The following is a 15,759-nucleotide window of genomic DNA, read 5'->3' as shown; positions in this document are numbered from 1 at the left end:
AATTGACTATCCCATGCTACCTCTTTATGGACTTTGTCATACTAAAAAAAAAAAAAAAATGTTGCCTTCACAGAACTAGAACAAATAATCCTAAAATTTGTATGGAACCACAAAAGACCCTGACTAGCCAAAGCAATCTTGAGAAAAAAAGAACAAACCTGGAAGTATCACAATCCCAGCTTTCAAAAGATACTACCAAGCTATGGTACTGGCACAAAAATATACACATAGGTCAATGGAACAGAAATATTCTGTTGGGTAGAGAGCCCAGAAATAAACCAGGCTTATATGGTCAACTAATCTACAACAAAGGAAGCAAGAATATACAATGAGGAAAGGACAGTCTGTTCAGTAAATAGTCTTGGGAAAACTCGACAGCTACATGCAAAAGAATGAAGAATAAACGGAAACATTTTCGTACACCATACACAAAAACAAACTCAAAATGGATTAAAGACCTAAGTGTGAGACCTAAAACCATAAAACTCCTAAAAGAAACCTAGGCAATAATCTCTTTGACATCAGCCTTAGCAGCATTTTTCTAGAAATGTCTCCTGAGGCAAGGGAAGCAAAAGCAAAAATAAACTATTGGGATTACACCAAAATAAAAAGCTTTTGCACAGTGAAGAAAACCGTCAGCAAAATGAAAGGGCAACCCACTCAATGGGAGAAGATATTCCTAATGATATATTTGATAAAGGATTAATATCCAAAATATGTAAAGAACTTATAAAACTCAACACCAAAGAACAAATAATCTAATTAAAAATGGGCAGAGGACCTGAATAGACATTTTTCCATAAAGATGGGCCACAAACACTTGAAAAGATGCTCAATATCATTAATCATTAGGGAAATGCAAATCAAAACTACAGTGAGATATCACCTCACACCTGTCAGAATGGCTAGTATCTAAAAGACAAGAAATAGTAAGTGTTGAAAAGATGTAGAGAAAAGGGAAAGCTGAAGCTCTATTGGTGGGAGTGCAAACTGGTGTGGCCACTGTGGGAAACAGTATGCAGATTCCTCAAAAAATTAAAAATGGAAATAATATATGATCCAGTAATTCAACTACTGGGTATTTACCCAAAGAAAATGAAACTACAAATCCCAAAAGCTATACGTACCCCTATGTTTATTGCAGAATTATTTACAATAGCCAATAGCCAATATATAGAAGCAATCCAAGAGTCCATCTATGGATGGATAAGGATGATACACACACACACACACACACACACACACACACACACACACATACACACACACACAGTGTAATATTACATAGCCATAAAAAAAAGAATGAGATTTTGCCATTTGCAACAACATGGTTGGACCTAGAAGGTATTATGCTAAGTGAAAGATGTCCTAAACAGCAGGAAAGTGAGCATCAATAGAGTAGAGTCAAGTTTATTGGGAAAATTTTCCTCATTATATACCAACAAGTTGAGAGTCCATAATAAACATGTTCTACTCAGGAGGAGGTAGGGTAATGCCCAATCTAAGCTTCAAAAATATACACATCCCATTACTAGCCCATCTATTTCTATTTATTGAGAATAAAGAGAAATAAAGCCATAGTAGTAGAACTAGAGGAAAACATTTAAAATATTCAGGTACTGCCAATAAGGAAGGGAATATTAATTTAGAATACAAAATTGGAGTCTTTGCTGAAGATACTCAACCTGTGAAATTCAGACCCCTAGTAGAAGGCAGAGTGATTGCACAGGGTCCTCAAATCAACCTGAAAAGTTGAGTGGAGAGCAAGGGAGTGAGGAAAGACGAAATTGGAGAGAAGACCAGGATCCATGTAAGGACTTAGCCACATAAGGACAATGAGAACGTTCCGGAGCAGAGCAATGAGATGATCAGGTGTGTGTTTTGAAAAGATGACTGACTGGCTGTAGTGTGAAAACAGATTGGAGTAGGGATGGGAAGAGAGCAGTCAGCAGGCTCCTGTTGGACCCATTGGTCCAACAACAGACGATGGTGGCTTGGAATAGGAGATAGCAATGAGAGTGGAGAAAAGTGGACAAAGCCAAGACACTTTAATAGATACAAGTGGCAGCTCTTGGAGAACAAGATTAAGGGAAAGGAAGGAAGGATGACTTCCTGGCTTCTGAGCAACTGAGTAGATGACAATACCATTTACTAAGACTGGGAATACTGGAAGTAGAGCAGATTTTGGAGAAACTAAGTTCAGTTTTGAATATGATGGGTTGGAGAGACCTAAGAGGCCTCTATGAAGAACTGACCAGTAGGCTGTTGGATAGATACCAATGTAAGTGGACTTACATCTAAATTTGAAGCAGGGAAAAGACATGCTTTCCAGTGAGAAGAGGAGCTTAAAGTCTGGTTAGACAAAGGGAAGACACTGGCAAAGAAACGTGAGGCCCAGAGGATTGCCTGGGGGCACCTGAGGTCTGAGGATCAGCGGTTTTTAAAAGAACAGAGTGATATGCCAAAAACTTTCAAAAGTAAATAGGGGTGCTCTTGCTGGAAAATTCAACCATTGACTTTTATTTATAATATGCAGGACTCCGTGCATGGCTATAAAATAAAAATATGCTCAGTGAAAAAAGCAGATGATGAAATAATATGTATATTATGGAATCCAAATGAAAGAAACAAGGTGACTATTTTGTTGATGTTCACTGTGCTGTGCTTTAAAAGGCTGGAAAATCTGACTACACTTTGACATTGGTATGTGGTAGCCTCACTGTTCTCTGAAAACTTTCCGATGGTAGAAGGTTCACACCCAGCTCTGCCGAGCCCTAATGTCATTGCCTGCCAGAGAACTGATGCATCTGGTTTTGCAACCTTGGGGCCAGGAAATTGGATTTGGCCCAGAATTTGTTAGATGACTTCAGATTTTTAGGGGTTTTTCTCCCCTCTTTGATTAACATTTCGGCCTAATCAAAAAATCTCAAAACTCATATATATCCTAAAAAAGCAATAAACCAAATCAAATAAATGACTTGAACGTTGAAATAATAATGCAACGCTGCCCTCTTATCAGCACTGTAGTCTTTACCTGAGAATAGGCCTTTCTCTTCCCGCAAGCTGTTTTTGTAAGTAATGCTGCCACCTAGCCGTCTTCTGGCAAATCACCGTACTAATAGGTGGGACAGGAGTTTTAGGCACATTTTAGCTTCGTCCAGGATTCACTGTTTTTGAGTTGAACTCAAATAAAACTTGAAATGTAAATTTAATTACCTTGGAAAAATACCTTTCCTGCAGATATGGGTCTCAAAACCATTATCTGGCGAACAACAGACTTTTGCAAGCAATTCAGTTGAGATTCAGTTGATGGCAAAAGGTAAGACACCCTCTTTGTAGGACTTCAGTACATTTGTAACTAAATACAAACCTCCATGGGTCTCTCCTTAGGGAAAATAGATCAACATTTTTGTTGAAAGTGGGTAAAAATAAAGTGTGGGTGATCAGTCTCAAAAGAGGAACAGCTTTTTGACCAGAGGACCTTTAAACTCAAGGAATCATAAATGTCCAATGCAAACCTAAATGACATTTTAATTCATGTCTGGAGCTTGACTTACAAACTAAGCCAAAGTTGCTTCTTGAAAAAGATGACTAAGATCCAGAGACCCGCTGTACAACATTGTACTTATAGTCAACAGTACCGTATGGTACACTTAAAAATTTTTTAAGAGGGTCGATCTCATGTTGTATTCTTATCACAATAAAATAAAATAAAATAAAAATTAAATAAAATAGAAAAAATGAAAAACTAATATATTTTGTGTTTCCACAAAGGTAAACAAAAAAAATCTAACATTTATTGAGGGTTTGTCATTTGCCCAAACACTGAGCAAAGCACTTTCCTGGCACCGTGTTCCAGGTAGAACTCTCTAAGAAGGTATTACAGTAATTAATACTATTAATACAGGAGGAACTGAGCCTTGAGGACCATAACAGGACAAGTGTTGGATGGGGATATAAACCCAGATGGTCTGGTTTCAGGACCAGGGTACATCATACCCTCAGGAGATGACTTGGTCAAACATTTCTCTGAAGACAATTTGAATATGCATGTGGCTCAGCTCGGCTACCAGTGCTTCTCAGACTTTCAGGTGCATTTAAATCACCTAGGAATCTTGTTAAAATGACCTGCGATCCTGCATTTTTAACAACCTCTCAGGTGAAGCTGTTGGTGCTAGTCCATGGACCGTGAGTACTAATGTGCTCAAGACTACTCAGTTTTTCTTGGGTGTGGGGAGAAAAATCTAGTTTATTTTCAAAGTCAAGGGGGAAAAAAAACCCTCCCCATTATTTTCTCATTTTTCCTGTTTTTATGTATCTGATCATAAAAATCAGGTTATAAACCAAGTTATGTGTTTTTTATGTTTTTTTTTTAAAGATTTTATTTATTTAAGAGAGAGAGAGCATAATCAGGGGGAGCATGAGCAGAGGGAGGGAGAGGCGCAAAGGGAGAGGGGGACAGAAGGGGGCAGGAAGGGCAGAGGGAGAGGGGGGAGGGGAAGAGGGGGAAGCAGTCTCCCTGCTCATCCTAGGGGCTCATCCTAGGACCCTGGGATCATAACCTGAGCCAAAGGCAGATGACGCTTAACTGCTAAACCGACTAAGCCACCCAGATGCCCCATGTGTTTTTATGTTTATAAACAAAGGTATGTATAAGAGCTATTTTAAAAATAAAATTCCTTTAGGCCCTAAGTCCATTGGTTCAATTTTTTTTTTCTTGGATTCAAACTCTGCAATTTTTACCCCTACTATAAATGAGATCATGGAGAGTCATATCTGAAACTTCTAGAATCATCTGGTTACCAGAGAGCTGCCCAACCTCCAATCCCATCTTGGGGCAGGCAGGTATAAGACTCCTTTAGTCAGTATAAATTAAATCTAGAACTCTGGGCATTAAAAGGACCAAAATCAAACTTTAGAATTGCTCTGGAAATAGCTCCTTGACCCAGTGGTTCTATTTGAACAAGAGCCAATTGGGGAATTTCCTAGATTTATTCAGGTACCTTTGTCTCTTTCAGGTACCTTTGTCTCTATGTTCTTTCGCTTATTGTCAGCATCACTCATTTTTGCTCTAACAAGGAGATATAGAGCACATATAACAGAGGCAAATGTAAAACTGCTACACTTGGTTCGCAAGATCAAATTGCACAAGAGTGAAACAAATGAGACAGAGTAATAAATTGGCCATTTTCAAAAGAAACAAATTTCATTGCCTACCTACTCAGTATAAGTGACCAGAATAATGTCATTCAGTGTAGGAATGCGTTGATAGGAGAAGAGTGCCTAGGACCAAGGAGGTAATGGGCTTCCTCTCGTTTGCATTGGCAAAGCCATACTTGGGGTACTATGGTATTTAGATGTGTGTGTACACAGGTGTGTGTGTGTGTGTGTCAGCAAAAGTATGGGAGGGCAAAAAGAAGAGCAGTCATGATTTAGGAGAAACAATGAAAAAGACCCAACAGATAAGTGATGGAAAGAAGTTGAGAGAACTTCAAACTGTGTTGTAAGTTAAAGGACCTAGAGATATTTACCTTTGAAGTGTGTACATGAGGGTTTTAGAGTGGAAATTAGTTAAGACATGGCTGATAATGGATGGATGGACAGACCAATGGACAGATGGATGAATGGACAAGCAGACATGCTATCTACTGAATATATTATATGTGTCAGGCACTCTACCAAGAACTCTACATGTACTGTATGATTTCATTCTCCAAACAATCCTTTAAAATTAGTATTATCCCCATGTGAAAACTGGTAAATATAAGTCATAGATAAATTAAGTGACCTGTCCAAAGTCACTGACCGGGTGACTCCATAGTTTGTGCTCTTAACCTCTAGTTAATAACCCTGTGTGACAGCCACAGACTTTCACTGCTCAGATCTCCCTTAAAGAAATAATTTGCTGGCCAGCCATGAGAAGTACAGTTGGCTGACAGCCTCCAGCTGTTAACATCCCCAGGATCTGCTTGCACATTCTACCAGAAACCATGCTATTTCTGAGAAGCCCCAATGACTCAGCATGGCAGGGGTGGTAGGACCTGGATATTTCCGCCCATTGTGGGGCTCCTCTAATAGTCTTTCCTCAGGATATCCCCATTAAGTTGTCACAGACTTTGCGGGATCAGTACTGCAGTCTGAGGTTCTCCCTGCCCACCTGTGTTCCTCCGCCCTTTATCTATGACAGGATTCATTCTTAAAACAGCGACAACAAAAGAAATTTCTTTTACTCTAAAATCCATCTCAGCATCTGCTTCCTGAGGGACCCAAGTGGCACACACTGTGTCTTCAAATATTTGGGGTGCTATCATATGAAAGAGCATTTACAATTGTTTTCATATGGTGATAAGGGGTTAAATTGGGAGAAACTGACTGAACTATTAAGGAAGCAGCTTTCACATATGCACACAGGACAACTTTCTAACAACTAGACCTGTGCAAACATTGGGATCGGCTGCCTCAACACTGATGAGTTTTCCGTCACTGCAGTCATTCAGGCCAAGAGGAGAACGGCTTGTGGTAAAGCTGTGTGACATCACCACAGCCCCCATCACATACACTGTGGAGCATCGAGATGCTAAACATCCACAATGCTAAGTGAGTAGCAAAAATCAAATTGTTTAGGAAGCCACACCAGGAAGCCCAAACCTCTGATTTTTCAGTGGTTCAGTGGGTCTGCTTTCATATATCCACACCCGTATACTCCCAGGACAGCCCAGTGGTACTCCAGGCCAAACCACCCACTGTCCACATACTTTTCTTCATCTTCTTCTTTTTTTTTTAATCAAAGAGCTCCTAGCAAGGGAGTTAAGGCTATGGTCCCATTGTCCTCTCGGGCTATTTTGCAGGATCAAAGCCAAACTGCCCATATGCTTTGTTAAACAAAATATAACGTTGACTTTAGTATTTGATGAAATTTTCATGACACCCTCCACTGACACCTGGTTTTCAAGCTTGAGAACCTGCATCCCAGAGACAGAAAGATTCTCTTCCTCAAAGCTGTTGCCTCCCTTCCTTCATCAAGACACAGGCACACCAATGAAGAGACACACACTTGCCCCTTCCAGGATTTCCACAGTGGTCAAATTACATACGTAATTATAGATCTCAGATAACGAAATAAAAGGTGGGAAAGTCTGGTAGAAAAACAGTAACATAGTCAGCATGGGAATCTGTACATAAGGAGACATTCGTTAGATCTGCAAATATTTACGGAGCACCTGCCAAAGGCTAGACTTTCTTACAGGGGCCAGGGGCACAAGGATGTGCTCGACAGAGTCCCTCGTTTCCTAGATCACGTATTCAAATGTCATTGAGAAAGCCTGCTGACCCTTCACTGAGAGAGAAGCAATCAAAGCCACGATCCCAGAGAGTGATCCTAAAGAGAGTGCTGTGGAACCGCCAGTCTGATGTCTTTTCCCTCTCTCTCCACCCCCAAATTTCTGCAGCATCCCTACCATTTAGAGTCTACATTTTCAAGAACTATTTCATTATACTTATAGTGCTCTGGAGCCAATTCATAAAATTTGCAAGGGGAGTTCAAAAAAAAGCAAGCTCAGCAGTATTTGGGGACTTTTAAAAATGATGACACAGCTAACCTATTGGAGACAAAGACAGTGGGAGGGCCCTCACTGGCCTAAATAAATATGAGTCTCTGTGCTCAGAAACCAGAGTTTAGACCCAGAGCTGAAGTCTGAACTCCACCTTGAGGCAGAATGAGGTTCACCCTGGGATCTCTGCTGCTCATGTTGCTGGTCTGCAGCCTCCCTCCAGTCCATGGTGAGGACTTTCACGTATCTTATCATTGTGCTTTGTGCAGAAATAGTCTTCAGCCATTTCTTTCTTTCTTTTTAATTAGAAAATGGGGAGCAATATGACTGGTGGGGGGGAGACTACTCAATTGCTTCTAGATTTCTAAAAGTAATGTGCTTAGAGATTTAGAGGCTAGAAGCGTGGATGTTGTTAAGATTCTTATCCATAGATGGAGATACTGAAGTCCAGCATCCGTGTGACTTATACTTGGTTTGTCTATTCCTGGTCTTTTTTGGATTCAGCTCTGCTATAACTAATTCTTCCCATGTATATCTTCTTTGCTCTGCCTATCAATGATACCCCTCCTGACTAAACTCTTTATAGGGTTTAAAGATAATTGACCTCAACAGGTTGGTCTCCTGAAGGGAATGTTTTGTGTAATTCTATATGGCTAGCTCTGACATGAACCATTGTAAGCACAACACGGGTACTTAAGTACATGCTTTCTACAAAGAAGCAGACTTCCGTGTCCAAATGGGGTGACTATGTTTGTGTAAATAGATAAATATCTAGTTGTAAGATATTTATACAGCTATATAAGAATTTGTAAGTTTTTATACAGCTGAAGAAATCTAAAGCATGTGCAGAATGATATACTCTGCTCAGGTGTAAAGACGAATTTTTGTTCTTAAAGTGCATGGAATGTTTTTCAATTATTTTGCTTCACATGCTATTTTTATTCTTCAAGAACTTCATCTCTCTCTTCCTCCATAAAGCTTTCCCATTGCCCTGGCAAGGTCCTCTGTTCTCATCATGCAGTTTGGATCTTGGGTGTGAAATACAACATTCTGTGACATTTTAGTCTTTGTCCATTGGTTTCCTTCACCAAATTGTAAATGCCTTGAGAGCCAGGTCCCTTTTATTTCAAATACATGTCAAGCATGGTGGTAGGCATTGGGTTTAAAGAGGGTAGAATTTATTAAAATACATGAGATAGATTACTTATAAAAGTATTTAGTGCTAATCACCAGTGTTGTTGAATAAAAATAATCTTGAATTTTTATTATTGGCCTTTGGTTGGTAACGATTTGCAACGGATAGGGAGGACCAACATATTACATAAAAACAAAAAATATCTTCCGTGGTATTTCCTTGGAGAGACAAAGGGGAGAGGGTGGTTTGAGCATGATAAGAACAATCCTGTTACAGCTTATTATTGCTCTGGGGACACTGTAAGGAATTCATATCTTTGGTTTTTATGTGTTTGGAGGGAAGATCAGTTGACTTTACACTGTATTAATTATAACTGAGTTTTAAGTCCCCAGAGTGGAGGTTCTCAAATTTTATTATATAGACAATCACCTGAGCACCAATGTAACACTATCACAAATTTGAATAGGTGTGTTTTTAGAAAGCTGATTTTATTTTTAAGGTTTCGGTAGAAAATGTTTGAAAATAAGCCAAGACAAGCAGAAATACACAAACTAAAAGCATCTGGGTAAAAGTGCCGACTTGAAATTTTTAAATCTTCAAATGCACTGTATGAAAGATTAGTAATTAAATTCAAGTTATGCATTATATGCCAGGCGATTAAAATAACTGATTGTGTTTACAGGTGTTCTGGAGGCCTACAATACAAACTTAAAGTGTAAATGCATCCAAGAGACCTCAGTCATTATCCCGATCCAACACATTGACAAGCTTCAGATCTTCCCTCCTGGGAATGGGTGCCCAAACAAAGAAGTCATGTAAGTTGCAGAAGAAAAATTTATGTGATTCTTTTCTCCCCATGAAAATCAGATCAAATGTTGCCATATAGTATTTTTTTAGTATTGTTGACATACAATGTTGCATTCTTTTCAGGTATACAACATAGTATTCTTATTCAAGAATCTCAGTGATTTCCTTTGAGAGTTGTTAACAATTCTCAAGCTAATAATGAGACTCAGTAATATTTGTTAAGTACCTATTTTGCCTCTGCCCTGAGCTAAGTGCTTTATGCACATTCACTCATCTTTAACAGCCCTATTAAGTTATGTCTACTGTTATAACTCCTCTACAGATGCAGAAACTGAGGCTTAGGGAGGTTAACTAACTGCCCTGAGGCATACCACTAGAAAGGGACAGAACCAGGACTCCACCCAGGTGTTCCCCCACCAAGCCTCTTCTCTCCTCCACCAAATTCAAATTGTCAGCAGAAGCAGACACTTTGCTCCCCAGAAGTGAAAGAGCAAGAAAATAAGTATTCACAACAGTCCTTGGTCCGAACATCTGTTTTATGGAACTGTCCTTTAGCTTTAAGATCAACTTTGAAGAGTTAGGCTAAGGGGACAATAGTGGCTACAAGAAATTCAACGGGTATTTTCTTTTACTGAAGTGTTTCTGTGACCCTTCCTTTTCAGTGCTTTCAGAGCAATCTGTTCATACTTCTGTCATAGCATTTTCCATGGCACATCAAATGAGAATTTTCACATTGCATATAAAGCTCTTTATATAGTACCTGGCACAGTAATAAATGTAATAAATGTTCAGTGAATGTTAGCTGTGCTTATTATAGCATCGCTGTGTTGAAACAATCAGGTTTGTGGTGCTTTCTCTTTCTCTCTTTCTCTCTTTCACTCCCACCAGAAAATAAGTTCTCTCTAAACAAGGATCAAATTTATTTGTTTCTCTTCTCCCAATGCTTTATCCCTTACCTGGCATAGAATAGAGGTACAACCAATGTTGCATTGTTACACTTAATATTTTAAATAGAGCCTATAGATCTTTTGTGTATCACTACTTGGAACTTTGATTTCTCCTTCTTTGATCTATTTTTATGAACCAAGCACCCACAATACCTTGAAGTATCAGGTATAGTATCTTTCTCAGGGCATCCCTGACATCATTTTCGTTAGCAGCCCTTCCCTTGGACTTCTTTAGGCTTTTGATATGTTTGTAAGCAGCTACTTTTTGTTTGTCCCATTTTGCCATGTGCTTTGGGTCTCTCTCACACTAGTTGGATTCAACTTGCAAAAAAGAAATATGGGATATTAAAAATATGTATGAAAATTTTTCATTAAAAAGGCATTGTACTTTCCCTAATGTCTTCACCAATGAAGGTTCTACCTAAACCACGATTATTGTCCTCAAACTCAGAGATGTCAGTGAGCACTCGGTGGTATACACAACTGATGAACTGTTTAACACTACATCTGAAACTAATGATGTACTATATGTTGGCCAATTTAATTTAAATTAAAAAAAAAAACTCAGAGATGTCAAGTCGAACCATGACCTATTTGGGAGCAGTTCCTCTGGCTGTGTGAAAAACTGAGACTTTCTCTGTCTCTCTTTTTAAATTACATTCCCTCTACTGTGCGTCATCTCTCACCTCTCAACCTGAGGAAGTAATGCACCCTGATTTTCTCTTTGTTAACTTCAATCATTTTGAAGTGACAAGAATTGGATTTTATATCTTCTCCCCAAATTTCTGTTTCTGAATTTTAATCAGATATAGAAACAAAAGCTGGAAATTATGAGAAATTCATAGCAATCGGGATAAAAATACTATGAGTCCAAATGGTCAGAAATCTATTTTCCATCATGAACTCAGAAACCAAATTGGAAGGTTCTGCCCAAGAACCCAACAGTGCTATGACCTCAGACCTCTTTAAGATTCATTTACAAGGGTAGTTTCAAAGCTGAATGGATGGATCCTTGCTATCTGTTATTTCATAACTAAGGTAAATGTGAAGAAATTGTTTTGTTCAAAGTCCACCCCAAGAGAGAGTTGAGTGTCCCAGGGAACCTCATGTCTTCCATTGCACGTAAAACATCTGACACTGTGTCTGGCACTTGATAACCATTCAGATCCTGCCCATGTAGAGTAGTGGCTATCTAGAGGCAGATAACCTTCATTTGGATGCTGCTCTATCATTGCATTTGTTGTGCAGTCCTAGACAAGTTATTTAAACTCTCTAAGCCTCAAGTTCCTCATCTGAATGTAAGGAAATAATAGTTCTCTAGCATAGGATTTGTGTGAGATTGAGATAATTCATGCTACCTGCTGAGCATAGTGATTGACACATTGTAAGTGCTTGATCAATATTAGCTAGTAATTATTATTGCTGCTTTTGTTGTTGAATCTCTTAAAGCAGTGAAAACCTCAATAGAGGTTCAACAAAATGCAGATGTCACTCTCCCACATTAAATTTCATTGAATTTTTTTTCAAATAAAATTTTCTCAAGAGAGTGTTCTCTAGAGTTTATTTTGTTCTCCCAAGCTCAATGGACAAATACATTTTAAAGATATTGTGATACAGATTTCGAAGTGAGCCAATCTTGTAGTCAGCTATTTGGTCTACCTCCAACTCATGTAAAGACTGTCAGCAAAGCATTAACCCCTGACACTTGAGATTCTATAAACTTCATCTTCAGCTCCACTGGCTCGCACATGACCATTCTGCAAATGTTTTCCTCATTCCTCAGACCTCACACTACAAATCACCTACTTCAGATCCTACACTCCCCACCCCCAATTTCACTTCATCCAGGAATATTTTTATACTCAACTCTTCTTAAGTGCAGGATTGACTAAAATGTAACACTGCTTTATTTTTATTTTTGTTTCCTTTCCCCCAGAATTTGGAAAAAGAATAAGTCAGTCCTATGCTTGAACCCTAACTTGAAATGGACACAAAGATTAATAAAAATATTGCAGAGGTAAGTCAGGCATACCAAGGGTTTCCAGGTTCCAATTTGTACTGAAGGGTTTCCCTTTATTGGGGAATCAAAATGGAGACCTTTTTAAATTTCTGAAACATTCCTAAGACAAATACCTATTCTTCGCTATTATTACTTTTCAAATGAGTGAGGGTGACTGATTTCAGTAGCTCAATAAACTAAATTGGAAGCCAGTATGTACAATATTCCTTGTTTGACATCTTCAACGGAAAGCCAGTTTCTAGTAAGTCTCTGAACACGACTCCCTTGTTTTTGTTTTTATTATAGAAAAAATGCTACTTCAACTCGACCAGCTCCAGTGCATAAGAGAAAGATCAAGTGATGCCAATATCCCCACTAAGGACACCTGCATTCCCCCCTGAACCTGCTCTGGGTTTTAGTTTTGTATTTGGATGAACCTTTCCGAGAAAAAGAACTTCTCCATATGAGCAAGCATGAAAATAGATGTAAAATAACCCTCAGCAGCTTATGGGGCCAAGTTGGGCTTTTTGAAAAACATGGTACCCTGTATACTTGGGCTTTGCATTCTCATTCATCACAGAGGAAAGTTTCTTTGAGGGTAGTTACTTAGTAATAAATCACATAGGTTTCTTTTAATAGAATATCTATTGCTTAGTGCTAAATTTTCCTAGAAAATAAGGGAATAAGAATTTAAACCTCAAACCTGAACATGTGGCTTGAGTTAAGAAGGAAATGATGGAATTCATGTCCATCATTTTACACTGTAAGAAAAGCAGGCTTCCATAAGAGACTGAAACCTGCCTGGGAAACCCATGGAACTTTATGAGACAGAGGGCTCTCATAGTTGATACCTTCCATTTAAAAGCTCAGTATTAAGAGAAATCGGGGTCCTACTTTTAAGAGTTTTACTGTCATATGCAAAAACTAGTAACATTCAACGATCCCCAGACTTAAACTCATAGAATATTCAGGAAAAGCATTTAAAAGCCGATGTTCAGATATACTCTTTCATACATTTGCTCTGATGAACTTTTTTTACTCACATCTTTTGCACAGACTTTTTTTTTTTTTAATTGGTCTCTGGTACCTGATTCTTTAATGCTTCTTATTAATCTAATGTTATTCAATAAACTTGAGTAAACATTTTACTTAATTATGAGCAACTCATTCTTAACAGAGCATTTGGTCGAATTTAGACATTCTCTGACTCATCACAATGAAAAGTAGGATTTCATCATATTAACTTTTATTTGCATGATGCTTGCCTATTACAGAAGATCTAAATTATGTGGCAATGGGTGAGTGAAGTTGTTCCTGATAGTAACACAGTGAGAAAATGCTTGCCTGTGAGACACTCTTTTCCTTGATATACTCATCATTATTTCCTCCAGAAATCTCCAAACTTTTGCCAAAACCTATTTTCACTGTCTCATTATATTAATTCTTAAAATCTCCAATATTTCCTTTGACAAAGTTTTGCGCTGGGTTTGACAAACAGAAGAAGATCCTTAAACTCCCATTCCCTCCCTCCCTGGATGCAGCCTGGCTCTCCCAGTGGGCTGAGCTTCTCTGTCCTAGTACCCCTCACTCCCCTTGCCGCTTGGGGGTGCCCATTCCAGCATGCCCAGGTTTGAAGCTATTTCTGGCTCCTGCTTTCATTTTTCTCTTTTTATTTTTTTTATTTATTTTTACTAAATAGATTTCTTGGATGGAAGTAAAGAGAACCTACGCATCCTACATTTTCTGTTGTCTACAATTCAGTGTTATTTCTTTATCACACACACACAAGGGATTATAAAATGCCAGCAAAATCCTGTATTCTAGCATTTTTCAGATTTCTACTTTTAGAGGTCAGGAATCATATCACTCTCGTTTTATTTTGGTCTTCTTTGAGAATGCAGCTAGATGAATATTCAGGATCCTCAAATAAGAAATATTACCATTTCATATGAGGCAGGTACTGTTATCTTGATAGCCACTAAGAGCCCTCATTTTACAGAGGTAGAATTTGTTGGTTACACAGGGGTTAAGTAACTTGCTCAAGGCCATACAGCTACGAAACAACAAACCAAAATTCAAACCCAGGCAGAGTTCACACTTCTAATCACCACACTATGCTGACCTATATGGAGTAGACATCACCAGCTGCATTTTATAGAGCAGAAGCTGAGGCAATAAGACATTTACTTGCCCCAAATCACATAACTAGTAAGAGACAAAATCAGAATTCAAACCCAGGGCCTCCTGACTCCTAAGCAAATGGTCTTAATCATGACACCTAAAGTTTGCTTATCCCTAAATGTATTTCTTACCTCAGCCCTTTTGTCCACCATCCTTTTCAGGGCCAGTCAAAGCCTGAGAAGGTTCAAGCCACTCTTGGTTGAAAGGGCAACATGAAGACAGTGGGCAAATGTGGGATGAAGAGCAAAACAACAGGGCCAGGGAGGGTTCCCAAACGTGTTTTTCTTGCCATACAAGTACCTGCTTCTCAAAGTCACAGTAGATTTAGAGGTATTCAGCCTGATTTGGGACAGGGATCTTAACCCACAGTTAAATGCAGGATGACTTGTTGAGTCAGTTAATGGAGTGTCTGAGGAAAAGTGATCATTAGCTGATCTGAGCAGGTTTGGGTTCAGGAAGGGAGAATACTGAAACAGTAAGATAGACTTTAGGTAATTCATGGCCACATACTTACAAACATACACATACATATTAATTAAAATCCAAAGTAAAATAGAACTGAAGAGAAAAAAACAAGGTAATGCTGACCAAAGCAGGATGTTCAACTCTGGGAAATGGAATGCAGGATCTAGAGGGCCAAGCTACACAGGGAGCTCTTAGTAGCAGAATTCAGGGACCCTCTAACAAAGTGAGTTGAGTCTCAGTTGCTCCGTTCACAACTATCTGACAGTAGAGGCCCAGGGAGGAAAAGATTTTTTCTCAAAGGTAATCCTAGTCATGACGTCTCCACCATGACTCCGCCTGATGCTAATTAACCCCCAGAGGCCCCACCTCTTAATACACTGGAGGGTAGAGTTTCAACATATGAATTTTGGGGAGACACAAACACTTAGTTCATTACAGTCCCAGACCCTGTTCTGTTCTTATAATTTTGCCTTTTCCAGAAGGTCGTATAAGTGGACTTATAGAGTATGCATCCTTTTTGACTGGCTACGTTCACTTTGCATAAGATTTTTTTATTATTTTAATTAACATATAATGTATTATTTGTTTCAGGGGTACAGGTCTGTGATTCACCAGTCTTACACAATTCACAGTGCTCACCATAGCACATACCCTCACCAATGTCCATCACCCAGC

At 38.8% G+C, this 15,759-nt stretch overlaps 1 protein-coding gene across 1 annotated transcript; it reads left to right on the top strand.

The window, feature by feature from the left end:
• Positions 1 to 7,715: 7,715 nt before the first annotated feature.
• On the top strand, positions 7,716 to 12,799 carry CXCL13 (C-X-C motif chemokine ligand 13). Its single transcript, XM_028100768.1, has 4 exons — positions 7,716 to 7,779; positions 9,368 to 9,500; positions 12,376 to 12,456; positions 12,745 to 12,799. Exons 1-4 carry the CDS (start codon positions 7,716 to 7,718, stop codon positions 12,797 to 12,799), a joined length of 333 nt encoding a protein of 110 aa, XP_027956569.1.
• Positions 12,800 to 15,759: the final 2,960 nt, after the last annotated feature.

Source organism: Eumetopias jubatus, unplaced genomic scaffold (genome assembly GCF_037043125.1).
Source record: "Eumetopias jubatus isolate StellerSeaLion01/CBP00866 unplaced genomic scaffold, mEumJub1_p1.0 scaffold_2, whole genome shotgun sequence".
Taxonomy (NCBI): domain Eukaryota; kingdom Metazoa; phylum Chordata; class Mammalia; order Carnivora; family Otariidae; genus Eumetopias; species Eumetopias jubatus.
This window is presented reverse-complemented; position numbering and strand designations above follow the sequence as displayed.

Bases quoted from the DNA above. Each gene is read 5' to 3' on its own strand.
- CXCL13 (XM_028100768.1), top strand. From the start codon at position 7,716: ATGAGGTTCACCCTGGGATCTCTGCTGCTCATGTTGCTGGTCTGCAGC. The intron at 7,780-9,367 runs GTGAGGACTTTC...TTGTGTTTACAG, and splicing joins CAGCCTCCCTCCAGTCCATG to GTGTTCTGGAGGCCTACAAT. The intron at 9,501-12,375 runs GTAAGTTGCAGA...CCTTTCCCCCAG, and splicing joins TGCCCAAACAAAGAAGTCAT to AATTTGGAAAAAGAATAAGT.